Source organism: Rhea pennata, chromosome 22 (assembly GCF_028389875.1).
Source record: "Rhea pennata isolate bPtePen1 chromosome 22, bPtePen1.pri, whole genome shotgun sequence".
Taxonomy (NCBI): Eukaryota; Metazoa; Chordata; class Aves; order Rheiformes; family Rheidae; genus Rhea; species Rhea pennata.
The window spans coordinates 2222046-2248954 of NC_084684.1; the positions used below are offsets into that span (position 1 = coordinate 2222046).

General features: G+C 71.9%; 2 protein-coding genes across 5 annotated transcripts in view; both read right to left on the reverse strand.

The window, feature by feature from the left end:
- Positions 1-3728, reverse strand: part of USP48 (ubiquitin specific peptidase 48) — a 34342-nt gene extending 30614 nt beyond the window's left edge. For 3 of the 4 annotated variants that reach the window (XR_009960547.1, XM_062593333.1, XM_062593332.1), the window contains exons 1-4: positions 3586-3728; positions 2844-2964; positions 2058-2214; positions 871-998 (exon numbers count right to left, since the gene is read on the reverse strand). Coding sequence is in view for 3 of the 4 variants with exons in the window: in XM_062593333.1 (XP_062449317.1) it covers positions 871-998; positions 2058-2214; positions 2844-2964; positions 3586-3719 (540 nt within the window). In the remaining variant the exon portion in view is untranslated. The remainder of the gene's footprint in view (positions 1-870; positions 999-2057; positions 2215-2843; positions 2965-3585) is intronic. The other variant, XM_062593334.1, reaches the window with a different exon arrangement.
- Positions 3729-5325: 1597 nt separating this feature from the next.
- Positions 5326-26909, reverse strand: part of HSPG2 (heparan sulfate proteoglycan 2) — a 28989-nt gene continuing 7405 nt past the window's right edge. Inside the window, 70 exon segments of the mRNA XM_062593418.1 lie at positions 5326-5808; positions 6408-6511; positions 6583-6666; positions 6748-6818; positions 6899-6977; positions 7074-7149; positions 7245-7301; positions 7379-7501; positions 7577-7745; positions 7823-8067; positions 8407-8628; positions 9744-9842; positions 9932-10040; positions 10115-10224; positions 10296-10395; positions 10466-10610; positions 10687-10771; positions 11082-11198; positions 11289-11436; positions 11512-11624; positions 11706-11972; positions 12594-12691; positions 12779-12968; positions 13063-13335; positions 14391-14570; positions 14652-15026; positions 15105-15239; positions 15673-15816; positions 15897-16035; positions 16134-16285; positions 16373-16505; positions 16601-16752; positions 16846-16984; positions 17068-17219; positions 17328-17466; positions 17577-17728; positions 17818-17956; positions 18064-18215; positions 18386-18524; positions 18630-18781; positions 18878-19016; positions 19124-19284; positions 19382-19520; positions 20077-20222; positions 20349-20484; positions 20597-20739; positions 20835-20987; positions 21073-21195; positions 21425-21484; positions 21798-21978; positions 22551-22651; positions 22730-22840; positions 22935-23099; positions 23182-23240; positions 23355-23441; positions 23560-23687; positions 23791-23904; positions 23990-24220; positions 24298-24378; positions 24468-24560; positions 24638-24829; positions 24917-25057; positions 25131-25341; positions 25420-25506; positions 25592-25719; positions 25800-25913; positions 26013-26124; positions 26243-26361; positions 26460-26639; positions 26737-26907. Of these exon segments, the coding sequence (XP_062449402.1) occupies positions 5645-5808; positions 6408-6511; positions 6583-6666; positions 6748-6818; positions 6899-6977; positions 7074-7149; positions 7245-7301; positions 7379-7501; positions 7577-7745; positions 7823-8067; positions 8407-8628; positions 9744-9842; positions 9932-10040; positions 10115-10224; positions 10296-10395; positions 10466-10610; positions 10687-10771; positions 11082-11198; positions 11289-11436; positions 11512-11624; positions 11706-11972; positions 12594-12691; positions 12779-12968; positions 13063-13335; positions 14391-14570; positions 14652-15026; positions 15105-15239; positions 15673-15816; positions 15897-16035; positions 16134-16285; positions 16373-16505; positions 16601-16752; positions 16846-16984; positions 17068-17219; positions 17328-17466; positions 17577-17728; positions 17818-17956; positions 18064-18215; positions 18386-18524; positions 18630-18781; positions 18878-19016; positions 19124-19284; positions 19382-19520; positions 20077-20222; positions 20349-20484; positions 20597-20739; positions 20835-20987; positions 21073-21195; positions 21425-21484; positions 21798-21978; positions 22551-22651; positions 22730-22840; positions 22935-23099; positions 23182-23240; positions 23355-23441; positions 23560-23687; positions 23791-23904; positions 23990-24220; positions 24298-24378; positions 24468-24560; positions 24638-24829; positions 24917-25057; positions 25131-25341; positions 25420-25506; positions 25592-25719; positions 25800-25913; positions 26013-26124; positions 26243-26361; positions 26460-26639; positions 26737-26907 (9828 nt within the window). The 3' untranslated portion in view covers positions 5326-5644.

Genomic DNA, 26909 nt, shown 5'->3' on the forward strand with positions numbered 1-26909 from the left:
AGAGACTCGAAGCAACTTTCTGCTTCTAATTCTCTTAAGAAATCACCCACTGTCGCTCATGTTCTTCGTCCCCCTACATCTCAAAGCGTTCTTTTAAGATATATCCTTTTCCGAAATCCTATTCAGTTTTTGTGACAGTTCTGCAGGCTCCACCTATGGTGCTCACACCTCTCTGCTGCATGCATTCCCTGCCCCAGACACACTGTCTCCGCAGAGAACTTTCAAATCTCTCCCTCCCGCCTAAGCTTCAGGTCTTCCTCATAAGGCACCCGATGCTGCCGTGCCGAGCATCCGTCCACCTAGCTGCGACTCTCATCCTGCCTCCTGTCACCTCTAACAGAGGCAAAACTTCCCCTCCGGCTTCAGCAGGCTTGTCTGAGGCTGCTGCCAACCAGCCCCAGCAGGGCAGCAACCTCCCTGGGCCTTTCAGCAGGCTCCCAGCACTTCTCAACCATGCTGCTCCTCATCCTACTGGAGCCCTTCCCACCTCAACCCCCCCACCCCAAACTACAGGCCACAAAGCGTTTCCCCCTGCCCCCAGGCACGGGAGAGGCAGCCCATGAACTACCTTCCTCACAGCCCCCTCCAGCCTCCTCCCACTCTGCGGAGCCAAAGTTAATCACTCGCTAACGCCCCGTCCCATTGCAGGAGCTGAGCTCACGCAGGGACAGGAAGGGCCTGGAGCGCTGCTTGTCCCTTTGTATTTGCACAAATGAGGCTGGGCGAGAGATCACCACTCAGAGATGGGAGAATAATAGAAAAGGGCAGTTTCGCGCTTCTTTAAAGAAGGTAATTGCTCGTCCCTAGGCAAAGCAGTTGGAAAAGAGAGCACATCAGGAGGAACACATCAGGAAGACACCTCAAGCATACCTGCTGCTGTCCTGTATCCAAGCCCAGCGCTTTCACAAACCCAGAAGGATCGATGTATCGCCTTTTACTGTTCTGCAGCAAGGCAAATAGGTACTGGAGGTGTTCACAAATGGTCTGAGGCTCGTAGTCTAGCACAAAACAAGTTGCAGAAATTACTCGTGAGTTATGTTGTCTCATCTCAAGATAAAATCGTTCAGTTAAAGTAATTTGCTTTTTCTTTGTTGTTGACATATGCAAGCTTAATTAGAAATATTTTTTTAATAAACATTTTTTAACTACCATGAGACCTGAAACAGTTAGTACTAGTTATGACAGCTAAGTCACAGCTCAGGCCAAAAATCCCACAGTGCCTTACATGAGCTGCTAGTAAACAGTTTAAGCAACGTGTGCTGATTACCACATAGCAACAGCTTCTTATTTAAATCAAAGGGCAGTGCCTCATTCATAAAATACTATAAAAACAGGACCAGAAGAAATCAGGCAGCTGTACTAACTCAAGGTACACCTATAATGCTGTATGCAACACAAAAATCTATCTTACCCGAGCCCGTCAGGTCTACTGTGCTGGCATTTAAAGTCTCATACTTACTGGTACCTCAATACTTGTCCTCTCACGGGACAAGGCGTGGCTCCATGGTAGCAAAAACCACTCTCTCCCTCACCCCACTGCTATCATTAAGGCGTGAAGCATCTTGGCAAAAAAAGGAACACAAATGTTCAACCAGATCAACTCACTCCAACTTAAAAATAACTCTGGTAAAGAATGGTTTAGGTTGGTTTGCTCCTAAAAGCTAGGTCAAGCACTTAAAGAGAGCAGTGTGCTCCGCAGATAGGACAAACAGTTGTTACTCCAGTCATCAACTCCAGTGATAAATGCTATCCCAAAACCAGTGCCACATGAGGTTTTAGAAATAACAGTAGAAAGAAGCACCATGCTAATCCCAAGGGGTGGCTGCTAAGACGTTTTAAAATACAAAAGCAAGTATTGTGATTCCTCCTCTTCTACTTATTTGGTACAGCATTTACTGCTCTTCTGACTGTGAAACACAGCAATACCCCGCGCCAGAGGACACGCAAGTTACAGGAGTTTCACTGTGCCAACAAAATTCCTCTGGGCTCGAATGAGCCAAACAGCTTCCATTTACCGCAAGGGAAAACACAGACAGCTGTTACGACCTTCCACTGACCTTTGTCTTTTGGGATGCCCTCGCCAGTCGTGTACTCGCTGCAGGTGCTCGGACACAAGTAAAGGGCTTGCCGAAGCTCCAAGTTAAGAAACCACATCTGCAAGAAAGTGTTCACGTAGCACGTGGCTCCAAGGTTCGTTAAGCCTACAAACGCATTCTAGCATAAAAAAGAAAGCAACACATGTAACTCGCTACTCCAAAGAAGCAAACAAGAGAAATCCAACAGTTGGGTCAGCTGTTCTGCTCTATCACCCTTAACTGAGCTTGCAATGTGTTACTGGTATGGAGGGGATCTCTGCTCAGAGGGATTCTCCCCAAAGTCTGTGCTCCTTGGGCACGAGGAGGGAACACAGCATCTCCCGAGCACTGTGCACCTGAGAGTGCTTTTCTGGAGAAAAACCCTCCCGTTTCCCTTCTAGGGTCAAAAAGACGGGACGCAAATTTATGATCAAGAAGTTTTCTTCCGGCACGTGTTCCTCTTGCACAGGAGCAGGCTGTTTATCAGGGAAAGACTGCAGTAGCATCACTCTGCCTGCGGGTCACAGCCCACCTACAGGACACCAGCAACAGCCCCCCGAGACCGCAGACCCCAACTCCTGGGAGCCACCTGCACGCAGGGCAGAAGACAACAGGTCTTTTCTCATGCTGGGCTTAGTCTTTCTAAGGGTCGATCCCAAACTTCTAGAGTATGCGCAGGCTTTACCTCCCCTTCCCCGCACCTCCCCGGGGGCTGGTCCAGGCCCCACTACGCAGGGGATGTCTGGGGGGCAGGGGGGCAGGCCCTACCTTCTTGCGGCGCTCGCAGTTGGGGTCGTCGATGTTGTGGAAGCTGTTCTCGTCGATCTCGCCCAGCCAGACGTGCTCCCCGATGCCCACCAGGCAGTTGGGGTTCCCCCGGCAGTTCCTCCTGCGGAACCGGGACCAGCCCCAACTGTCACCCCGGGGAGGGAGCAGTACCCGTTAGGGAGGGGTAAAAGGGGGGGGGCAAGGGCAACAGGGGGGCTCCCCACAACCCCAAAAGCACAGAGGAGGACCAGAGGGGATGGGGAGGTCAGCACAACCCCAAAAGCTTGGGGAGAGTCTAATGGATGGGGAGCTGGAGAGGAAAAATGGAGGACCCCTGGGGAGACCACTATTCGGGGGGCTGGGGGATCTGGGGAGGAAGAGGGAGAAACGTGGGGTCACCACAACCCTGGGCGATGAGGGGCCCCCGAGAAGCGAACGGGTGAGGCTCCCCCAGATCCCCAGGGACAGGGCACTCGGGCTCCCCACACCTCGGGGCACCCGGAGGAGGAACCGGGCGTCCCCCCCACACCCCCAGCTACAGGATGGGATGGGACAGGGGGGAAACGGGGGCACCCAGGGAAGGGAATTGGGGGGGGGGGAGTCCCCCGGGGCCCCAAATACGGGGAGGACACGGGGCTCCCCCCACCCCGGGGCCGCCCACCCCGGGGCCAGGCCCGAAGAAGGGGGCGAGGGGCGGCGGGGCAGGGCGGAGACGGGCGGGCGGCGGGGCCGGGCCCGGTACCGGCAGGCGCCGCGCTGGCAGGGCTCCAGCCCGACGCGGTAGGCCGCCTCGATGTGCTCCTGCGCCACCTCCTCGGGCGGCACCGTCTCGGTCCAGCGCCACGCCGCCTTCTCCAGCTGCAGCCGCGGCGCCATCGCCGCCGCCGCCCCCGCCCCCCGCCGCGGCGCGGCCCGGCCCGGCCCGGCCCGGTCCGACCCCTCCCCGCCGCCGCCGCCGCCGCCGCCGTCACGGCCGGTGACGACACGCGCGCGCGACGCGCTGACGCCACCAAAGCGCGACGCCGGGCTCCCCGCCCCGACGCTGGGTGGGAGGGGCGTGGCCAGAGCGTGGGGGGGGGGGGCGTGTCCCTGGCGCCCCGTGGGGCGTGGCCATGCCGTGGCCCCGCCCCCGGCCGCCTGGGTCCTTCCCACGCGCGGCCCCCCCGGATTCCACCCCCCCCCCCCACCCCGCTCCGTGGCCGCCTGCCCCCCCCCCCCCGGGCCCACCCCTCCTGCGACACCCGCGGCCGCAGCCCCCGCACGCATCCGGCCCGGGCCCCCCGCCCAAAGCTGCGGGATCCTCCTCGGCCGGACCCAGGGCCCGGGCCCCCCCCGGGCCCCCACCCATGCCCCCATAGACACCCATCCACACCCCCCCGGACCCAAGGTCCATACCCCACAGGCACCCATCCATACCACCTAGACCCCCAGGTCCATGCCCCCATGGGCCCCCATCCATACCCCACAGGCACCCATCCATACCACCTAGACCCCCAGGTCCATACCCCCATGGGCCCCCATCCATACCCCCATACACACCCATCCATACCACCTAGGCCCCCAGGTCCATGCCCCCATGGGCCCCCATCCGTACCCCCATACACACCCATCCATACCACCTAGACCCCCAGGTCCATACCCCCATGGGCCCCCATCCATACCCCCATACACACCCATCCATACCACCTAGACCCCCAGGTCCATGCCCCCATGGGCCCCCATCCATACCCCACAGGCACCCATCCATACCACCTAGACCCCCAGGTCCATGCCCCCATGGGCCCCCATCCGTACCCCCATACACACCCATCCATACCACCTAGACCCCCAGGTCCATACCCCCATGGGCCCCCATTCGTACCCCCATGGGCCCCCATCTATACCACCTAGACCCCTAGGTCCATGCCCCCGTGGGCCCCCATTCGTACCCCCACAGACACCCATCCATACCACCTAGACCCCCAGGTCCATACCCGCATGGGCCCCCATCCGTACCCCCATACACACCCATCCATACCACCTAGACCCCCAGGTCCATGCCCCCATGGGCCCCCATCCATACCCCCATACACACCCATCCATACCACCTAGACCCCCAGGTCCATACCCCCATGGGCCCCCATCCATACCCCCATGGGCCCCCATCCATACCACCTAGACACCCAGGTCCATACCCCCATGGGCCCCCATCCATACCCCCATGGGCCCCCATCCATACCACCTAGACCCCTAGGTCCATACCCCCATGGGCCGCCATCCACACCCGTTTGGACCTCCATCCATACCCCCGTGGACCCAAGATCCATACTCCCCTAGACCCCCAACCATACCCCCTAGACCCTTAGGTCCGTATCCCCACGGACTCCCATCCCTACCTCCCTGGATGCTCATCCATACCCACCCCAGACCCCCCTCCATACCCCCCGCCCCTAAGGACACCCACGGGTGCCCCCCCCGGCAGGGTGCCACACACCAGGCGCAGTCCATCTCTCTCCTTTAATAGGCGTCCCCGCAAAGAGCGAGCCGTGGGGCAGGGGTGCCCCCCCCCCAAATAATAACACCCCGGGGCCACCCCAGGAGGCACCCGGCCGCGCCGGCACGGGTCAGGGCAGTGTAAACATTTGGCGGGGCCTCCCCGGGCGGCGAAGCACCCCGGTGGCGGCCGAGCACCGTTTGTCCTCTTGGCTTTTCGCAAAAAAAAAATAAAATAAAAAAAAAAATAAAAAATCGAAAAACAAAAAATCCCCCCCCTCAAATTCTGGGCGCTGCAGCAGGGGGGGCGGCATGAGGGGGGCGCGGGGCTACGAGGGGCACTCGGGGACTGCGGTGCCGCCCGCCGCCCGGTGCCGCAGGTCGATGGGGTGCCGGGGGGCGCCCGCGGGCGCCAGCACCAGGCCCCGGAGGCACCCGGTGATTCCTGAGACGAACTTGCCGGCCGTGAGGCTCCGGGGGTCCGGGGCGCCGCCTGCGGGGACCGGGGTGGGACGACAGGTGCCGTCCATGCCCATCCCATGTCCCATCCATGCCCACACCATGTCCCTTCCTTCGTGACCACCTCATGTCCCATCTGTGCCCACCTCGTGTCCCATCCAACCATGGTCACCCCATGTCCCATCCAACCATGGCCATCCCATGTCCCATCCGTGCCCACCCCACATCCCATCCATCCGTGGCCACCCCATGTCCCATCTGTGCCCACCCCATGTTCCATCCATCCATGGCCATCCCATGTCCCATCCGTGCCCACCCCATGTCCCATCTATCCTTGGCCATCCCATGTCCCATCCATCCACGGTCACCCCATGTCCATTCCTCCATGACCATCCCATGTCTCATCCATCCTTGGCCATCTCATGTCCCATCCGTCCATGGTCACCCCATGTCCCTTCCTCCATGACCATCCCATGTCCCATCCGCGCCCACCCCACATCCCATCCATCTGTGGCGACCCCATGTCCCATCTGTGCCCACCCCATGTCCCATCCATCCGTGGCCACCCCATGCACCATCCGTGCCTCCCATCCCTGCTCTCCCCATGCCCCAGTCCTCCCGGCTGTGCCCTACCGAGGTAGATGTTGCCCTCGGTGTTGGCCATGATGTTGGTGCCTGGTGACTCTCCATGCACGGGCTCCTCACCGTCCACCTGCAGCCACCCGCGGCGTCCCTCCCTGCGGAGGCACCCGTCAGCACCCACGCTGGCTGCAGCCCCCCGCCCCGCGCGCCCCACCTCTCGACCCACCTGGTGGCCGTCACCCGGTGCCACTCGCCGTCGTTGATGGGGTCTTCGGAGACGATGGCGGCCTCGCCGCTGCCCAGCTGGTAGCTGCGAGAGCGACGCCGGGCTCAGCGCAGGGGCGAGGGCCGGGCGCCCGCGGGGGGCCGGCGGCGCGGGGCGCCCGCTCACCTGAACACCAGGTGCCCGTCCTTCAGGCCGAGGCCGATGAAGTCCTTGGCTTTGCCGCTCTCGCCGGGCTCCTGCGGGCACAGCGGGGCGGTCAGCGGCGGCGGCGGCGGGGACGGGGACGGGGCGGGCGGCCCCGCTTCGCCGCACTCACCGCGCCGTGCCAGAGGAGCACGCCGTCGGCGCTGCCGGTCCGCACCTCCAGCTCCACCGTCTCGGGCGCTCCGGGGGCGCTGCGGTGAGAGCGGGGGGGGCGTCAGGGCCGCGGGGCACGCGGGTGCCGCCGCCAACGCCGCAACGCCGCCGCAACGCCGCCGCCGCCGCCTTACCCGCGGGGGAAGAGGTGGCCGGGCAAGGCCAGGTAGCCGCCGTCGCGGAAGGAGGCGCCGAACTGCCCGGGGGCGTCTGCGGAGGCGGGGAGACGGGGTGAGCGCGGGCGCCCCGGCCAGGGACGCGGCGCCCCGGCGAGGGACGCGGCGCCGGGGGCCGAGCCGCCCTACCGTTGCCGCCGCTGCCTTCGTGCGCCCAGTCGCGGTCGAGCTCCGCGAGCGCCGAGCCTGCGCGGGGCGAGAGGGGCGTCAGGGCCGGGCGTCCCGCCGTGGCCGCCCGCCCGCCGCGCCGTCCCGGCGCTCACCGTGCTGGCAGTAGGCGCCGGCGAAGCCCTCGGGGCAGAGGCAGGCGTTGGCTTTGCAGGTGCCGCCGTGGAGGCAGGGGTTGCCCAGCAGGCACTGGTCGTCGGCCAGCTCGCAGCGCGGCCCTGGGGACGCGGGCGTCAGCGCGCCGCGGGAGCCCGCCGCGGTGCCGGCGCGCGCCCCGGCCGCCCCGGGCTCACCGCTGAAGCCGTCGCGGCAGAGGCAGCGGAAGGAGGCGCCGGCGGTCACGCAGCGGCCCCCGTGCCGGCACGGCGCCCGCTCGCAGGGCGAGCTCTCGCGGCACTGCGCGACGCCGCGGCTCTGCAGGAAGCTGTAGGACAGGTCCACCTTCTTCCCGTTGACCGACACCTGCAAGGGGAAGCGCCCCGGCGGTCGGTCCCGCGGGCGGCGGCGGCGCCGGCCCGCGGGGCCCCGGCGGAGCTCACCTCGCCGACGCAGCCGCGGAAGGCGGCGCTGACGTTGGCGGCGGCGGGCAGGCGCAGCGCCGGCTCCACGCCGCCCAGGTAGAGCGGCGTGCGCAGGTTCAGGCCCTGGCTCTTGCCCGGCGAGGAGCGCTTCACCGGCGGGCCGCCGTCCACCACCAGCGTGCCGTCCTTGTGCAGCCGCTCGGCCGAGACGCGGTGCCAGCGCCCCAGCGCCAGCGGCTCCGCGCTCCGCAGCACTGCCGGGCCTGCCGAGACGGGGAGGGGGGGGGGGACGGCGGCACCGCCGCGCCGCCCCCAGCGTTTCGCGGGGTGCCCAGCGGTGCCCGGCCGGCACGGCGTCGGCACCCCGCTTCGGTGATGGCCTGGGGGCGCCGGCGCTGCCGGGGGACCCCGGCGCTGCCCGAGGACCCAGCAGCTCCCAGGGGACCCCAACGATGCCCAAGGACCCCAGCGATACCCGAGGACCCCCAACGATGCCAGCGGACCCCAGCGGTGCCCGGGGCACCTCGGCGATGCCCTGGGACCTCAGCGGTTCCGAGGGACGCCGGCGGTGCCGGGGGCCCCCGGCGCGCCCCGCCGCGTACCTGAGCCCAGCTCGTAGCGAAACTCGAGGTGCCCGCCGGCCATGGCGAGGGCCACGAAGTCCTCCACGGGGGCCGCCTTGCCGCCGCTGAAGAGCAGCAGCCCGTCGGGCGCCAGCGGCTTGAACTCGGCGTCCACCCGCAGCTCGTGGTGGATGTTGGTCAGCGGCGGGTAGGAGATGAAGGCGTCCTCCCCGTCGAAGGACGGGGCGCTCACGGCCTCACCTGGGGGGGCCCGGGGCACCTCAGCCCGGGCCCCGGGGCGATGCCCGCCTCCTCGGGCCCAGCACGCCCATCTCTCCGGAGCGGTACCTGCTCCCCCGTGCCCGTCGCCCCAGGCGGCGTCTGCTCGCCGTGCCCATCGCACCCATCTCCCTCGGGTGACAGCTGCTCCCCAGGGCCCGCTGCACCCGTCCCCCCGGGGCGATATCCGCCCCCTGCACCCGCTGCAGCGCTGCACCCGTCTCCCCGGGGCGATATCCGCCCCCCTGCACCCGCTGCAGCGCCGCACCCGTCCCCCCGGGGCGATATCCGCCCCCCTGCACCCGCTGCAGCGCTGCACCCGTCCCCCCGGGGCGATATCCGCCCCCCTGCTCCCGCTGCAGCGCTGCACCCGTCCCCCCGGGGCGATATCCGCCCCCCTGCACCCGCTGCAGCGCCGCACCCGTCCCCCCGGGGCGATATCCGCCCCCCTGCTCCCGCTGCAGCGCTGCACCCGTCCCCCCGGGGCGATATCCGCCCCCCTGCTCCCGCTGCAGCGCTGCACCCGTCCCCCCGGGGCGATATCCGCCCCCCTGCACCCGCTGCAGCGCTGCACCCGTCCCCCCGGGGCGATATCCGCCCCCTGCACCCGCTGCAGCGCTGCACCCGTCTCCCCGGGGCGATATCCGCCCCCCTGCTCCCGCTGCAGCGCTGCACCCGTCCCCCCGGGGCGATATCCAAACCCCTGCTCCCGCTGCAGCGCTGCACCCGTCCCCCCGGGGCGATATCCGCCCCCCTGCTCCCGCTGCAGCGCTGCACCCGTCCCCCCGGGGCGATATCCGAACCCCTGCTCCCGCTGCAGCGCTGCACCCGTCCCCCCGGGGCGATATCCAAACCCCTGCTCCCGCTGCAGCGCTGCACCCGTCCCCCCGGGGCGATATCCGCCCCCCTGCTCCCGCTGCAGCGCTGCACCCGTCCCCCCGGGGCGATATCCGAACCCCTGCTCCCGCTGCAGCGCTGCACCCGTCCCCCCGGGGCGATATCCGCCCCCCTGCACCCGCTGCAGCGCCGCACCCGTCCCCCCGGGGTGCTAGGCGCTCCCGCGTGCCCGCCGCGCCGCCGCCCCGGCCCGCGCTCACCGTCCATGCACTTCTCTCCCGACTTGCCCAGGTGGCAGCGGCACGTGTAGCCCTGCCCGTCGGGCCGGTTGACGCAGGTGGCATCGGGCCCGCAGGCCTCTGGCGGGGAGACGGGGGCGGCGGTGAGCCGGGGTGGGGGGGCGCCGGCGGGGTGCCGTGCCGCGCCGCGCCGCCGGCCCCGTGCTCACCCGGGTGGCAGTGCAGGGCCTGGGAGTACTCGCAGTTGCTGCCGGTGAAGCCGGCGGGGCAGCGGCACACGTAGGCGCTGCTCTCGGCGTCCTCGCACACGCCGCCGTTCTGCGGAGAGCCGCGGGCGTCAGCGGACCGGCGCCCGCCGCCCCCGGCGCCCGCCGTCCCCCGGCGCCGCTCACCTGGCACGGCCGGTCCCGGCACGTGGGGCAGTTGGAGATGCCGTGCGCCCGCAGGTCGGCCTCGCTGAAGACGACCTCCTCGCCCTGGATGAGGAGCTGGCGCACGCAGCCTGCGGGACGCGGCGGCGGCTCAGCGGCGGCTCGGCGGCCGCCGGCCGGGGCGCCCGCGCCCGCTGCTCACCCACGAAGCCGCTGCCGAGCCCGGTCTTGGCCACGGCGTCGTAGTCGGGGTAGCCGCCGAGGTACAGCTCCTCGTTGAGGTCCAGCCCCTGAAACTTGCCCTGCGGGCGCGGAGGGGTGAGGGCGGGCGCCCGGCCGGCGCCGCCGCGCGCGCCCGGGGCCGCCGCGTACCTGCGAGGTGCCGTTGACGGGCGGGAAGCCGTCGAGGGCCAGGGAGCCCTGGGTGAGGTTGCGGAAGAGGCGGACGGTGTGGTACTCGCCCAGGCGGAGGGGAGTCGGGTGCCGGATGGTGGCCATGCCCGAGCCGGCGTCGAACCTGCGGCGAGAGCGCCCGGCGCGTGGGTAACCGGCGCCCGCCTCCGCCCGGCGCCTTCGGGGCGCGCGGCCCTCACCTGAACTCGGGGCGGCCGCCGACGAGCCCGAAGGAGACGAAGTCGGCGCCGCTGCTCTTCCTCTGCCCGTTGTACAGCAGCATCCCTGCGCCGGAGGAGAGAGCACGTGAGGCCGGGGCGGCGGGCGGCGCCCGGGGAGCGGGTGCCCTCCGGCAGCACCCGCTGCACCGGCCAGGGCGACGGATGCCCCCGACGGCCCCTCCAGCCCCCGCTGCCCGGCCGGGCGCCGAAACGGGGCGCCGAACCACTCACCTGAGTACAGAATAAGAGCTAAAGGAGAGAGGAGAGGGACAGACAGACGGACGGATGGAGGAGGAGAAACAGAGCGAATGAGAGAGGGCCGGGGCGGCTGCGGCGAGGGAAGGGGCCGGGCGAGGGGCGCCGGCGGCGCTCACCGTCGGCGGCGTCGGGCCGGAAGGTGATGCGGATCTCGAACCTCTTGTAGGCGTCCTTGATGGTGGGCAGCGGCAGGAAGGAGCGGGGCGTCCGCGCGAAGTAGGGCACCAGGCGCTCTGCGGGGCCGCGGCGGGGTGACGGCGGTGCCGGGCGCCCGCCCGCGGGTGCTCGCACCCGTGCCCGCGCCCGCCCGCCCGCTCGCTCACCTCGCACCCGGAGCACAGAGAAAGCGGTCTCCTGGCCGCGCCGGTTGGAAGCGGCGCACACGTAGACGCCGGCATCCTCGGGGCGCACGGCCGGCACCGTGAGCACGGTGCCCTCCACCCGGGCCGCCTCGGGCAGGTCTCCCTCCAGCTGCGGCGAGGGCAGCGGCTCAGCACCCCACGGGCGCCCGGCCCCGCTGCCGTCCCGCCGCCGGCTCCGACTCACCTTGCTCCATTTAACCTCCGGGACGGGGAAGCCGGACGCCAGGCAGGGGAAAACGGCCGCCGAGCCCACCGAGACCTCCTTGACCTCGGGCTGTCCGGCGATTTGGGGGGCGGCTGCGGAGAGACGGACCTTTGGCCGCCGCGCCGGGGTGCACGGGGCGCCACCGCGGCGGCGGGCAGGGCGCGGGCGCTCACCCTGCACGTGGAGGATGACGTGGGACTGCACGGTGCCCACGGCGTTGGTGGCCGTGCAGCGGTACTGCCCGGCGTCGCTCCGCTCCACCCGCTCGATCTTCAGCGTGCCGGCGCTGGCCAGCACGCCGGGGCGGATGCGGCCGCCCACCTTGCTCCAGGTGACGTGGGGCTTGGGCTCGCCCAGCCCCAGGCACTCCAGCTCCACCGCCGTGCCCGCCAGCACCATCTGCACCGCCGTCCGGATGTTGATCAGCGCCCTGGGCAGAGCTGGGACACGTGGAGAGACAGCGGGGTGACGGGGTGCCCGCAGGCTCGAGAAATCGGGGGGCTTAGGGGGGTCCAACAGGCACAGGGGGAGATCAGGGCCCTGGGGTGCCCACAGGCATGGAGAGAAGTCGGAAGATACCAGGGTGCCCACGAGGAGAAATCAAGGGGGTAAAGAGGTGCCCATGAGCAAGGGGAGAGACTGGAAGGTCCTGGGGTGCCCAAAGGCACCAACAGAGATCAGGGGGCATCAGGGTGCCCACGGGCATAGGGAGAAATCAAAGGGGTAAACAGGTGCCCACGGGAGCGGAGAGAGCTTGGAGGTCCTGGGGTGCCCAAAGGTATCAAGAGAGATTGGGGGATACCAGGATGCCCACGGGCATGGGAAGAAATCAAGAGGGTGCTGGGGTGCTTGTGGGCATGGAGAGGGATTGGAGGGTCCTGGGGTGCCCAAAGGTATCATGAAAGATTGGGGGGTACCAGTGGGCGTGGGGAGAAATCAGGGGGGTGCCCACGAGCATGGGGAGAAATCAAGGGAGTAAAGAGGTGCCCGTGGGCACGGAGAGAGCTTGGAGGGCCCCAGGGTGCCCACGGGTGCGGAGGAGAGGGGCGCTGGGCTCCTACCCTGGATGGAGAGCGTGGCGCTGTCCTCGGCCCGCCCGCCCGGGCCGCTGGCGCGGCACGTGTAGACGCCCTGGCCGCTGCGGTCCAGGTCACGGATGCTGCGGGGAGACGGCGGAGGGGGGCGTCGGGGGCGTCCCCGGAGGCAGCGGGGGCCCCGGCGCCCGGCACCCCGGCGCCGCCCTTACCGCAGCACCCCATCCCGCACGCTGCTGCCGGGGGGCAGCTCGCCGCCGTCCTTGAGCCACTCGATGCGCGCCCGGGGGTCTCCGGTGACGGCGCAGCTGAACTCGGCCGTGCCGCCCACCCCTCTGACGAGGCTTCGGGGGGTCACCCGCGCCGTCGGCGGGCCGGCGGGCGCCGGCTCCTCACCGTCGCCTGCAGGGAGAGCCGAGCGGCGACGTGCCGGGACGCTGCCCCGGGGCGCCGCGGCGGCGACGACGACCACCGGCCGCCGCGCGGGGAAGCTCACCTGGGTGCTCGCCGAGGACGGCGACCCGGGCGAAGGTCTCGGCGGCGCCCACGCGGTTGGAGACGAGGCAGCGGTAGGTGCCGGCGTCGGCGGGCAGCACGGGGCTGATGCGCAGGAGGCCGTCGCGGCGGGCGGCCCGCGCCGACAAGCTGCCGTTCACCTTGTCCCAGTGGTAGCGCAGCGGCGGCGTGCCGTGCGCCAGGCACTGCAGCTGCAGCGCGTCGCCCGCCCGCGTCGTGCTCTCCTCCGGCAGGCTTGTGGCGTACGGCGGCGCTGCGGGCGCGCCGGCGCGTCAGCCCCCGCCGGGCGCCGCCGGGGCGGGCGGCTGGAGGAGGGAGGGACAGGGAAGGCGGCGGCGGACAGACGGAGGAGAGGGCACGTGCGAGGGCCGGCGTCAGGGAGAGGAGCGAGGGACGGACGGGTCCATAAGGAGGACGGACGGACGGACGGAGGAGGGTGAGCCGAGACAGAGAAGGAGGTGCAGGTGGAAGGGAGCGGGCGCGGGAGCAGAGCGCCGGAGCAAGGGAAGGACTGGAGGGTGGACAGAAAGGAAAGGTGGGGAGAGAAGGGAGGGATGGTCGGAAGGATGCGATGGAGACAGAGAGAAGGGTCTGGATCAAGGGACAAAGTAACGAGGGAAGGTGGAAGGAGGGATGGAAGGAAGGAGGAATGGAGGAACAGATAGGAGGAGGAATGGAGGGATGGATGGAAGGAGGGAGGGATGGAGGAGCAGATAGGAGGAATGGAGGGAGGGATGGAAGGAGGGAGGGATGGAAGGAGGGAGGGATGGAGGAGCAGATAGGAGGAATGGAGGGAGGGATGGAAGGAGGGAGGGATGGAAGGAGGGAGGGATGGAGGAGCAGATAGGAGGAATGGAGGGAGGGATGGAAGGAGGGAGGGATGGAAGGAGGGAGGGATGGAGGAGCAGATAGGAGGAATGGAGGGAGGGATGGAAGGAGGGAGGGATGGAAGGAGGGAGGGATGGAGGAACAGACAGGAGGAGGAATGGAGGGATGGACGGAAGCAGGAACAGATGGAAGAAGGGATGAAGGAATAGAAGACTGGACAGGAAGGGGAATGGACAGGAGAGGGAATGGAGGAATGGATGGATGGAAGGAGGGATGGAGGGACGGATGGAAGGAGGGATGGAGGGACGGAAGAAGGGATGCTTGCGGGCAGAGGGATGGTAGCAATCACGCAGGAGAGGAGAGAAGCAGGTCCCAAGCCGGGCACCTCCGTGCCCCCACCGCAGCCGGCCGCGGCGCCCGCCGCTGCCCGCCCGCCTGCAGGAGGAGAGCGGCCGCCCGCAGCACCCGCGCCAGCCTTACTCTCCACGTCGAGGGTGACGAAGGCCTCGGCGAAGCCGACGGCGTTGCTGGCGTTGCAGATGTACTGGCCCGAGTCCTGCTGGGCCGCGCGGGGGATGACCAGCGTGCCGTTGAGCACCCGGTGCTGCCAGGGCAGCGGCGCCCGCAGCTTCGACCACTCGATGGTTGGCGCCGGCTCGCCTGCGGGCGCGGAGAGGTGGGTGAGCGCTGGGCGTCCCCGAAGGGCGCTGGGGGCCCCGACGCAGCGGCGGACGCCCGTACCTGTCGCGGAGCAGCTCAGCGTGGCGGTGTCGCCGGCCACCACGGTGACGGCGGGCGACGTGACCACCTCCGGGGCGCCGGGAGTCCTCCGCGCCGTCTCCACGCTCACGGCCACCTGGGCCTGCGCCGAGCCCAGGGCGTTGTGCGCCGTGCACACGTAGGTGCCGGCGTGCTCCGCTTTCGCCGGCGTCAGCTGCAGCACGGCCTGGCTCTCCATGTGCAGCAGCGTCTGGTGCTCCACCTTCTGCCGCGAGCCCACCCGGCTCCAGCGCACCAGCGGCCGCGGCTCGCCCCGGCCCAGGCACTCCAGGCTGATGGACTTGCCCTCCTTCACCGTCACGGGACCCGGCGGCATCACCGAGACCGTGGGGGCGCCTGGAGGAAGAGGAGGGAAGGGCATGGGCACGGGTCGGGGGCCGGGACGCCGCCGCGGCTCCTGTGGGTGCTGCCCACCTTGCACGAGGAGGTTGACCACACTGCTGGCGATGCCGAAGCGGTTGGAGGCTACGCAGTGGTAGGCGCCCTGGTTGCCAGCGTGGGCACCGGTGATGGAGATCACCGAGCCGTTGGGGCTGATCTTGACGTTATCTAGGGAAGGATGGGTGAGCGTCAGCCACGGGGACCTCGCCAGTGTCCACCACGGTGATGTCCACCACAGCAACGTCCACCACGGCGAAGCCCATCACGGCGATGTCCACCACGGTGATGCCCACCACAGTGATGCCCACCACAGCAATGCCCACCACAATGTCCACTACAGTGATGCCCACCACAGCAACGTCCACCACAGCGAAGCCCATCACGGCAATGTCCACCACGGTGATGCCCATCACAGCGATGTCCACCACGGTGATGCCCACCACAGCAATGCCCACCACAATGTCCCCCACGGTGATGCCCACCATGGCGACGCCCATCATGGCAATGTCCACCACGGTGATGCCCATCACAGCGATGTCCACCACAGTGATGCCCACCACAATGTCCACCACGGTGATGCCCACCATGGCGACAGCCCTACCTTGGAAGTGCTGGCCAGGCCCCATGCGCCAGGTGACGTTGATGGGCCGGGCGCCATCGTGGACACGGCACTTGAAGGCGGCGTCCTCGCCGTGGGCCACAGCCATGCTGTGCGGGTCGATGGAGATGATGGGGCTCTGCAGGCCTGCAGGAAAGGGAACGGAGGGATGGAGCGTGGCGGAGGCGGCACGTGCCCGCCCCGGCCCCGGCCCCGCTCGCACTCACGGTAGCTGGAGCCGTCGCGGGAGGAGACGGTGACGGTGACGGAGGCCTCGCGGGCGCCGCCGCCTGAGCCCGCGCGGCACACGTACTCGCCCGAGTCGGCCACGGAGAGCTGCGAGAGCCGCAGGCGAGGCCCCGAGAGCTGCGGAGCGGCGGCGGCGGCGGGGCGTGAGGCCGGCGGCGCCCCGGCGGCAGCGAGCGCCGCGGGCCCGGCCCCCGCCCCTCCGCGTCCTCCCCTACCTGGTGCTTGGCCGGCAGCGACCCGCCGCGCTTGTACCACGTCACCTCGGCCCGGCCCGGGCCGGCCACCACGCAGTTGAGGTCCAGGGTCTGGCCCTCGGTGACGGAGGGCGCCGAGGACTCGATGCGCACGGGCGGCGCGGCGCTGGAGGCTGCGCGGGGCAGAGGTAAGGGCGAAACGTCCCCGCGGGCCCCAGCGCCGCCGCCGCCGCCGCCTCCCCCCGCAGCGCCGCACTCACGGTCGGCGGCGCCGTCGTCGATGGTCACCACGAGGGAGCTCTCCTGCGCGACGCCCGCCGCGGCGACCCGGCACACGTACTCGCCCGAGTCGGCCGCCGACACGTGCGGGATGCGGAGGCGGGTGCCCGACACCTGCGGGGAGGGCGAGGACGGCGCTGAGCGCCGGCCGGCAAGACCCCCGGCGGGCGGGCGGGCGGGCGCCGGCGCGGCGGCGCGGACGGGCGCACCTGGTGGCCGGCGGGCAGAGGCCCCCCGCGCTTGTACCACGTCACCGTGGCCTGGCCGGGGCCGGCCACCACGCAGTTGAGGTCCAGGGTCTGTCCCTCGGCGATGGAGGAGGACGAAGACTCGATGCGCACGGGGTGCGGGGCGCCCGGGGCTGGGGGACGCGAGAGGGGCGGTCGGCGGGCGGGTGGGTGGGTGGGTGGGCAGCGCCCCGGGGGGCTGCCCGGCCCCTCCGCCCCGCACTCACGGTAGAAGGCGCCGGCGCCGGCGGGCACGGTGACGACGACCGAAGCCTCCTGCGCGGCGGTCCCCGAGCTGACGCGGCACACGTACTCGCCCGAGTCGGCCGCCGACACCTGGACGAGGCGCAGGCGGGAGCCGGAGACCTGCGGGGAGGAGACGCGGGGTGGGGACGCGCTCGCCTCCCGCACCCCGCCGCCGCTGCCGCCGCCGGCACGACGCCCCGCACCTGGCTGTTGGGGGGCAGAGGCGCCCCGCGCCGGTACCAGCTGACGTGGGGGTGCCCCTGCCCCGCCACCATGCAGTTGAGCTCCAGCGTCTGGCCCTCGGCCACGGAGGCGGACGAGGTCTCGATCCTCACGGGCGGCGTGACGCCCACGGCTGGGGCACGGGGACGGCGGGCGTCAGCGCCGCCGCCGCCGCCGCCTCCCCGGCCCCACCGCGGCCGCCCGCGGCCCTCCCGGTGCCCCCCCCCCCCGCCGCCGGTACCGTAGGAGGAGCCGGCGCCGCTCTGGATGGTGACGAGGAGGGAGCTCTCCCGCGCGACGCCCGCCGCGGCGACCCGGCACACGTACTCGCCCGAGTCGGCCGCCGACACCTGCGGGATGCGGAGGCGGGTGCCCGACACCTGACGGCCAGCAGAAGACACGGGTGAACGAGGACGCCCGCCCCAAAAGGGCCCCTCCCGCCCCAAAAGGGCCCCTCCCGCCCCGAAACGCCCACGCGGCGCCCGCGCACCTGGTGCTTGGCCGGCAGCGACCCGCCGCGCTTGTACCACGTCACCGTGGCCTGGCCCCGGCCCGCCACGATGCAGTTGAGGTCCAGGGTCTGGCCCTCGGCCACCGAGGAGGAGGAGGACTCGATGCGCACGGGCGGCGTCACGCCGGCGGCTGGGGGACCGAAACAGCGGGGTCGGGCCGGGGAGGGCACAGGGGCCGCGCGGAGCGAGCCAGCCCCCGGCGCCCCCGGCCCTACTCACGGTAGGAGATGGCCCCGCTCGGCTGGATGGTCACCACGACGGAGGCCTCCTTGGTGGTCGCCCCGGCGCTCACCCGGCACACGTACTCGCCCGAGTCGGCCGCCGTCACCTGCAGCAGCCGCAGCCGGGAGCCCGACACCTGCGGGGAGGGAGACGGGCGTCGTGGGGGGACGGGATGGGCGTCACGGGGGGCCGCGGCGCCGCCCGAGCCCGTTCCGCCGCCGGGGAGGGACCCGCTCGCCCTACCTGGTGCCTGGGTGGCAGCGACCCGCCGCGCTTGTACCACGTCACCGTGGCCTGCGCGGCGCCGGCGACGACGCAGTTGAGCTCCAGGGTCTGGCCCTCGGCCACGGCGGGCGAGGACGACTCGATGCGCACGGGCGGCGCCACGCCGGCGGCTGGCGACCGAGACGGCGGCGTGAGCCTGGGCACCTCCTCCAGGGAGCAATTTGCCCCGGGGTCCAGCCGCGGCACCGCGGGGTCCGGCCAAGCCCCAGGAGCATCTCCCACCCGTGGCTGGTGTCCCCCCATGCATGACATCCCCCAGGACCTCTCTGTCCCGACTCACGGTGCGTGACGGCCCCGCTCGGCTGGATGGTCACCACGACAGAGGCCTCCTTGGTGGCCGCCCCGGCGCTCACCCGGCACACGTACTCGCCCGAGTCGGCCGCCGTCACCTGCAGCAGCCGCAGCCGGGAGCCCGACACCTGCGGGGACAGGACGGGCGTCACGGGGGGACGGGTTGGCCTTGCAGGGGGCCACGGGGCCACCCGAGCCCGTTCCCCTGCCGGGGAGGGACCCGCTCGCCCTACCTGGTGCTTGGCCGGCAGCGACCCGCCGCGCTTGTACCACGTCACCGTGGCCTGGCCGGGGCCGGCCACCACGCAGTTGAGGTCCAGGGTCTGTCCCTCGGCCACCGAGGAGGAGGAGGACTCGATGCGCACGGGCGGCGTGGCGCCGGCGGCTGGGGGACGCGACGGCGTGACGGTGAGCGCAGGGAGGCGGCACGGGACGCCCCGCGGGCACCGAGACCCTCGCGTCCCCTCCGGTCCCCACTCACGGTGCGTGACGGCCCCGCTCGGCTGGATGGTCACCACGACGGAGGCCTCCTTGGTGGCCGCCCCGGCGCTCACCCGGCACACGTACTCGCCCGAGTCGGCCGCCGTCACCTGCAGCAGCCGCAGCCGGGAGCCCGACACCTGCGGGGACGGGACGGGCGTCGTGGTGGGGGGCAGGTGTGATTTTGGGGGGGCTGCAACTCGATCCCAGCCCGCTCCTCCAGCCGGGAGGGACCCGCTCGCCCTACCTGGTGCTTGGCCGGCAGCGACCCGCCGCGCTTGTACCACGTCACCGTGGCCTGCGCGGGGCTGGCGACGATGCAGTTGAGCTCCAGGCTCTGTCCCTCGGCCACGGCGGGCGAGGACGCCTCGATCCTGATGGGGGGCGCGAGGCCCGACGCCACCGGCCCTGCGCCGGGGCACGGAGCGGTGAGCGCCGGGGCCGCGCCGGGGCGGGGGGACGAGGCGGGGGGGGGGGGGGGGGCGTGAGCGGAGCCCGGCCTCACCGTACGACGAGCCGGAGCCGGCCTGGACGGCGACAACGACGGAGGCCTCGCGGACGGCGGCGCCGGAGGCGACGCGGCACACGTACTCGCCGGCGTCGGCCGCCGTGACGCGGAGGATGCGCAGGCGGGTGCCCGAGACCTGGGTGCGCACGGAGCGTCGGCGGGGGGGAGAGAAACGACCCCGCAAACCGGCAGCCCGCCGGGACGCCGCCTCCCGGCCCCGGTACCTGGTGGTTAGCCGGGAGCGAGCCGCCGCGCTTGTACCACATCACCGAGCTCCGGCCGTCGCCGACGTCGCAGCTGAGGTCCAGCGTCTGGCCCTCGAGGACGGGCGTCGAGGGGGACTCGATCCGCACCGCCGCCGCCGCCGCGGCACCCGGGGCTGCGAAAGCAGAGAGCAGAGCTCCAGCCGGGCAAAACCCCCTGCCCCGATCGCCCCGATCCCCCACCCCCCCCCCAAAACCGGCGCGGCGGCACTCACAGTCCGGGGCGCCCGCGGCGTGGACGGTGACGAAGAAGGAGGCCTCCTGCGCGGCGGCACCGGAGGCGACGCGGCACACGTACTCGCCGGCGTCGGCCGCCGTGACGCGGGGGATGCGCAGGCGGGTGCCCGAGACCTGCGGCGGGGCGGGGGGACGGCGTCGGCGTCGGCATCCGGCGCCCCGCCGCGGCACCCCGGCTCCGCGCGCCCTAACCTGGTGGCCGGCGGGCAGCGACCCGCCGCGCTTGTACCACGTCACCGTGGCCTGGCCGGGGCCGGCCACCACGCAGTCGAGGTCCAGAGTCTGTCCCTCGGCGACGGACGGGGACGGGGACTCGACGCGGACGGGCGGCGCGGCGCCTGCGGAGAGCCGAGCTGGCCGACGGGCGCCCGGGTCCCGGCGCGCCCCGGCGAAAGCGCCGCGGGGACCGTCCCCGGGGCCGCCGCCGCGTGGCACCGCGCGTCCCCGGACACGCACACCCTTACCCGGCACCACCACCACGTCGATCCTGGCCCGGGCCGTGCCGGCGGCGCTGGTGCCCACGCAGAGGTAGACGCCGCCGTCGGCCGCCGCGATGGAGGGGATCACCAGCGCGGCGATGTCGGTGCGCTCCGAGCGGGACTGCGGCGAGGGAGAGGCCGCGGCGCCGTGGAGCAGCCAGAGGGGCGGCCCGGCGGCGCGCGAGCTGCCCTCGGGCGAAACCTTTGCGGCACCGGCCCCCGCGCCGGCTCACCTGCGGGGGCAAAGCGCCCTCCTGCCTCTCCCAGGAGATGGTGGCGTCGGGCGAGCCAGAGACGCGGCAGTAGAGCCGCACCGTGGAGCCCTCCTGCACCTCGGTCCGCTCAGGGCTCACCTGCACCTGCGGGGCGCCGGGACCTGCGGGCAGCGCCGCGCGTCAGGGCGGCCGGCTCGGCACGGCCCGGCACGGCTCGGCTCGGCACGGCACGGTGCGCCAGGGCCACGCTACGCACCTTGCACGCGGAGGAAAGCCCGCGCCGTGTGCTGCCCGGCGCTGTTGCGCGCCCGGCACAGGTAGTGCGATTCGTCGGCGGGCTCGGCGGCCGGGAAGCGCAGGATGCCGCCCTGGACCGCGGCGCCCGGGGGCAGCGCGCCGCCCGCGCCGCCTGCAGCGGGCAGAGCGGGGGGTCAGCCGCCGGGCGCCCCAGCCTCGCCGGCGTGCCCCCCGCCCCTACCCCGGCGGGCACCTACCGAGCCACTCGACGGTGGGCGCGGGGCTGCCGGTGGCCGTGCAGCGAAACTCGGCGGGCTGGCCCGGCGCCACGCTCAGCTGCGCCGGCTCCACGGTGGCGCTGGGGGCCGCGGCGGGGCTGGCTGCGGCGGCACGAGACGCGCGGCGGGTGGGCGGCGGGCACGGCTCGGGTGCCATCCCCCCCACCACCACCCCAGCTAGCCCCCCCCACCCTTTTCTCCCGGCACCCTACCCGCTCCGGGAGCCCCCCTCGCCCTGGAAACGCCCCCAGCGGGCACAGCCCGTTCCGCTGCTGCCCCCCGGCCAGGCTCCGCTGCCGCCGGGCAGCCCTGCCCTCCCCTGCCGACTTACAGGGTCTGTGGCCTTCCATGAATTCAACGGGCCCGTAAAACATCTGAGTCTTAGAAGGGGCTGCAAACAAGTCACAGTTTTCAGGAAAGGGCGGTGGAAGCAGAGGGGCTTCCCCCGGGCAGCAGTCCTGCCCGTCACCGCGGCCTCCGGGCTCTCCGCGAGCCTGGACGGAGCGCAGCTCTCCGCGGAAGGAGCTTTCCTCCGCTTTCACTCGAGGGGAAACCGAGGCACGGACCCCAAATCCCCCCCCGGCGCCTGAGCGGGGCTCACCAGCCACGCGTGCGGGGCGTGGGGGTGCAAAGGGGTCCCCCAGCTCCCAGCGCTCCCAGTAAAGGGGCCGGAGCGGGGCGCGGGCGGGCGGGCGCGCGCGCACCTTGGACGTAGAGCGTGGCCGTGCCCTCGTCCATGTCGAGCATGTTGGAGCCGGTGCAGACGTAGACGCCGGCGTCCTCGGGCTGCACGTTGCGGATGGTGAGGATGCCGTTGAAGTCCATGGCGCGGCTCGGCAGCTTCCCGTGGTTCTGGCGCGTCCACACCAGCGTGTAGGCGGGCGACTGGCGAGGAGGAGGACGGTGAGGAAGGGCAGGGGGCCGGCTCCGAGCCGCTCCGCCGGGCTTGGTGCCCCCCAGCGCTCCCGCGGTGTGGGCGGGTGGCCGAGGACATCTGCCTGCCCACCCGGGCGCCCACGGGTGTCTGCGTGCCCCACGTGGCCAGATGGGCACCCAGGGGCACCCAAATGTGTCTGCACGGCCTGCTTGGCTGCGTGGGGACCCGGGCAGCTGGGCAGGCACCCAGGGGCACCTGCACGCCCAGACAGACACCCAGGGGTGTCTGCATGCACCCCAGGAGGACACCCAGGGGTGTACACGCACCTCACATAGCCACGTGGGCACCTGGGGGCCTCCACACACCTAGGTGGGCACCCAAGGGTGCATGCCCACCCCACATGCCCACATAGGCACCCAGGGGTGCCTGTAGGCATCAGCGGCTTTCTACACGCCTTACGTAGCCGAGGAGGCGCCCAGAGGTGTCCACACGCGCTGCGCGTCCAGGTGGGCACCCACGGGCACGTCTGTGCCCGCTACAGGGCTGGGGACCCGGGCGCCCGCCCTGCAGCACCCATCACCTTGCTCTTGGCCGTGCAGATGAAGGTGACGTCGGTCCCGGGCTTCACCCGCTGCACCCTCTTCTCCTCCACCGTCACCGTGATGGGCTTGCCGGGGGTTTCTGCGCCCGAGGGGGAGAGCGGTGAGCCGGGGCCTTCGCCCTCCCGGCGTCCGGCGCCACCCTGCCCGGGCTCCCTACCGGTGACGATGACTTCGGCGCGGCTGGCGTTGCTGTGCTGCAGGTTGCGGCAGGAGCAGATGTAGACGCCGGCTTCGGAGGGCTGGATGCTGGCGAAGTGCAGCTCCTCACCTAGGGGCGCGGGGCGGGTGAGAGCGCGCCGGGGCGGGCGAGAGCCCCGCCGCGGCGGGCGAGAGCCCCGCGGGCACCGCGCGGGCCCCGGTACCTTCGCGCCGGCTCTGGGCGCTGCCGGGCAGCGGCCGTCCGTCTTCCCGCGACCAGTAGTAATAGAGAGGGGGGTCGCCGCTGGCCTGGCAGTGCAGGGTCACCGGGCTGCCCTGGGCCACCGTGGTCCTCGGCGGGTGGACGCGCACGGCGAGAGGCGCCCGGTCTGCGGCGGGGCGAGCGGCGCGGGTCAGGGCGGGCGCGGCGGCACCGGCGCTGCCCGCCGCCGCCGCGCCTCCCCGACTTACCCACGGGCAGGCACCTCTGCCCCCGCACGTTGGGGTCTCCCGCGTAGCCGGGCGCGCACCTGCCGGGGAAAGTGGTGGTGGGGGGGGGCAAAACGGCGCGGGTCGGCGTGCCGGGCTCCGCGGCACCTCGGCGTGCCGTCGCCCGCGGGCAGCGCGCCGCCGGCGGCACTTACCGCTCGCAGTACTGCCCGGCGTAGCCGGGCTCGCAGGCGGTGCAGCGGTACCCGCCGGCTCCCAGACTCTCGCACGTCCGCGAGAACCTGCGGGGCGGGAGAGGCGCTGGCGGTGGGGGGGGGCACCCGAAAGCGCCCCGGCGCCGGGGCCACCCGGGCGCAAAGCCCACGCGGTCGCGGCCGGCACGAGCCCGGGAGCACTCACTGGTTTTCGGGGTGGAGCAGGGGGCAGGCGCAGGGCTGGCAGTCCTCCGGCGTGCCGGCGGTGGCGTCCCCGTAGAAGCCGGGCGAGCACTGCTCGCAGAACTCGCCCGCCGTGTTGTGCAGGCAGCTCTGCGGAGAGGAGCAGCGGGCGCTGCGGCAGGGCGCCGGCGGCGGGGCGCCGTGCCGCGCCGGGCGGGCGGGCGGGCGGGCGGGCACGCGCGGGGGCACTTACGGAGCAGGTGCCGGTCTCGGGGTGGCAGCTGTCCGAGTGGCCGTTGCACTCGCAGAGCTCGCAGTGGCCCAGGTACAGCCCGCCGCCGGTGCGGGTGTAGCCGGCGGCGCAATCCTGCCGGAGCGAGGACGGCAGAGCCGTGCGGCGCGGCGGCGCGGCGGCACCCGGCCGCCCCGCGGCACCCGGCCGCCCCGCTCACCTGGCAGGACAGCCCGCGGTAGCCCGGCGGGCACCGGCACTCCTCCACCTCCGGCGCCGGCGGGAGGCCGGGGGCGGCCGGCACGGCCGTCTCCATGCTCACGCCGGCGATGCTGGACGAGGCCATGTTGGTGGAGTAGGTGGCGCGGATGAGGATCTCATCCAGGTCGGCCAGCGCCATCAGGAGATGCTCCCGCGTGGCCGGCTGCCCGTCCGGGCGCTTCCAGTATTGCTGCAGGCGGAGAGGGGACGTCGGGGCCGGCCGGGGGCCGGGCGCCGAGGGGGAGCGCCGGCGCGGCGCGGCCCTACCTCTCGGAAGACGACCTCGAAAGCCCGCGGCGCCCGCGGCGGCAGCTCAGGCTGGTACGCCACCAGCGTGATGTCGTTGCCCTGCGGGGGTACGGCGAGGAGGGTTACGGAGGGGAGGGTCCGGCCGCCGGCGCCCCGCGCCCGCCCGGCTCCCCCGCGGCGCCCCGTACCGTGATCTGGACGTCGGCGTCGGGCAGGGGGGCGCCCGGGCCCGCCGGGACGTAGGCCAGGGTGTAGCGGAGCCGCCCGCCGTAGGAGCCCACCTGCAAGGGAAGGAGGGGGTGACGGGGCCGCCGGTGCCGGCAGCCCTCGCCGCGCCGGCGGCCGGAGCCGCCCTCACCTTGTCTCCCTGGTAGGGCTGCGGCAGCTGCCAGTAGTAGGACTCCTGCGCCAGCTGCCCGAAGCGGCCGTAGGTGAGCCGGGGGCCCTCGGCGCCCGCCTCCACGCCGAAGCCCGCGGCCACGCGGGTGCTGTGCTGCCGGTTGACCAGGGCGAAGTCCTGGAAGGCGCCGGGCGCGAAGTTGGTGCTGACCTGCGGGCGGGGGCCGGGGGTGAGCGGGGCCGGGCCAGGCGGCGGCGGCACGGACGCCGGCGGCGGCAGCGCCGGCGCGGCTCGTACCAGGCTGCGGGAGTAGGAGGAGCTGGCGCACTGCTGGACGATGCCCATGCAGAAGCAGGGCAGGCAGCCGTGGCGGTTGTCGGCGCTCAGGTGGAAGTGGTTGGGGCGGCAGGAGGCGCAGCGGGGACCCTCGGCGTTGGCCTGCGAGGGACGAGGCGGGCGTCAGGCGGCCGGTCGGCGGGCACGGCGCGGCACGGCGCGGCGCCGGACTCACCTTGCACTGGCACCGCCCGTCGGCGTCGCACTCCCCGCCGAGGCTGCCGCGCGGGTCGCACTGGCACCGCTCGGCCAGCTCTGCGCGCGGGACGAGAAGCGGAGCGGTGAGCCGCGGCGAGCGGGCCCCTTCCCCGCGCCGCCCGCCGCCGCGGCGCTCACCTCGGCACGGCACGTCCCGCGGCGGGTCCCCCGCGAAGCCCGGAGAGCACCTGGGCGAGAGAGGGCACGGTCAGCGCCACGCCGGCGTGCGCCCCGCGCCGCCCCCCGCCGCCCCCGCCGCCGTGCACCTCTCGCACAGCCGTCCGGCGTAGCCCGGGGCGCAGGCGCTGCACGTCGGCTGCCCGTCGGCGTCCGCGAAGCAGGTCCGGGTCTCCCTGGCGTGAGGCAGAGGGCGAGAGCTGAGCGGCCGGCGGGCGCCGCGCGGGGGGCCGGGCCGGCGGCTGGGGGGGACGCACGCACTGCGCGGCGGAGGGGGGTCCGTGGCAGGGACAGGGCTGGCAGTCGCCGGGGGTCCCGCGGGCGGCGTCGCCGTAGTAGCCCGGCCGGCACTTGTCGCACTGGGCGCCCTCGGTGTGGTCCCGGCAGTCCTGGCGGACGGGGAGAGCCGAGCTGAGCGCGGGCAGGCGCCGGCGGCGCGGGAAGAGGCGGGCGCGCGGCGGCGGCTCACCTGGCAGACGCCGGTCTCGGGGTGGCACTCGTCGGCGTGCCCGTGGCACTGGCAGCGCTCGCAGGTGCCCAGGTAGAGCCCGCCGGCGGCGCGGGCGTAGCCGGCGGCGCAGTCCTGCCGGAGCGGAGGGCGGCGCGGGGGCGAGGGGGCCGCGTCGCTCCCCCGCCCGCCGGTGCCCGCCCGCCGGTGCCCCGCGGCCGAGCCGGCGCTCACCTGGCACGAGGGGCCGCGGTAGCCCTCGGGGCAGGCGCAGTCCTCCACCTCCAGCGCCCGCCGCAGCCCCGTGGCGTGGGGCACGGCCACGTCCATGCGGACGTCGGCGAGCCTGCAGCGGGGAAAGTGGGGGAGGAGGGAGGGCACCGAGCCGGTGCCGCGTCTGCCCGGGGCGCCCGAAGCCCTGCCGGTGCCCGCGGCGCCGGCCACCCCCCCCATGCCCTCGCTACCTGCTCTCCGACGGGTTCTCCGAGTAGGACGCGCGGATCATGAGCAGGTCGACGTCGGCCAGCGCCATGAGCAGATGCTCCCGCGTGGCCTCGCGCCCGTCGGCCCGGCGCCAGGCGCGCTGCCGGGGCGCAGCGTGAGCCGCGGCGGGGCTCCCCGGCGCCGCGATGGCGGCGGCGGGGTGGGAGTCCCCGGCGCCGCCGCCCCCGCCGCCCTCACCTCGCGGAAAGGCACGGCCACGGCGGCGGGGACGCCGGGCGCCGGGCTGGCCTCGCCGAAGTGCTCCAGCGCGATGCCGTTGCCCCGCAGCAGCACGTCGGGGTGGCGCGGCAGCGGGCGGGCGCCCGCCGGCGCCGCGTGGCTCACGGTGTAGCGCAGCTCCCCGCCGTAGGACGTCACCTGCGAGGGGCGCGCCGTCACCGCCGCGCTCCCCCCCGCACACCGCGAGCCCCGTCCGTCCGTCCCCCCCCCCCCGTGCCAAAACCGCCGCCGGCACCTTGTCTCCGGTGAAGCGCGGCGGCAGCACCCAGAAGTAGACGTCGCGCGGCAGCGCGGGGAAGTCGGCGAAGAGCAGCTCGCCGGGGCCGGCGAAGCGCACGCCCTCGCGCACCGTCCGCGTGGCCGCCAGGTTGGCCAGGCCGAAGGGCTCCCCGGCGGCGGCACGCACCT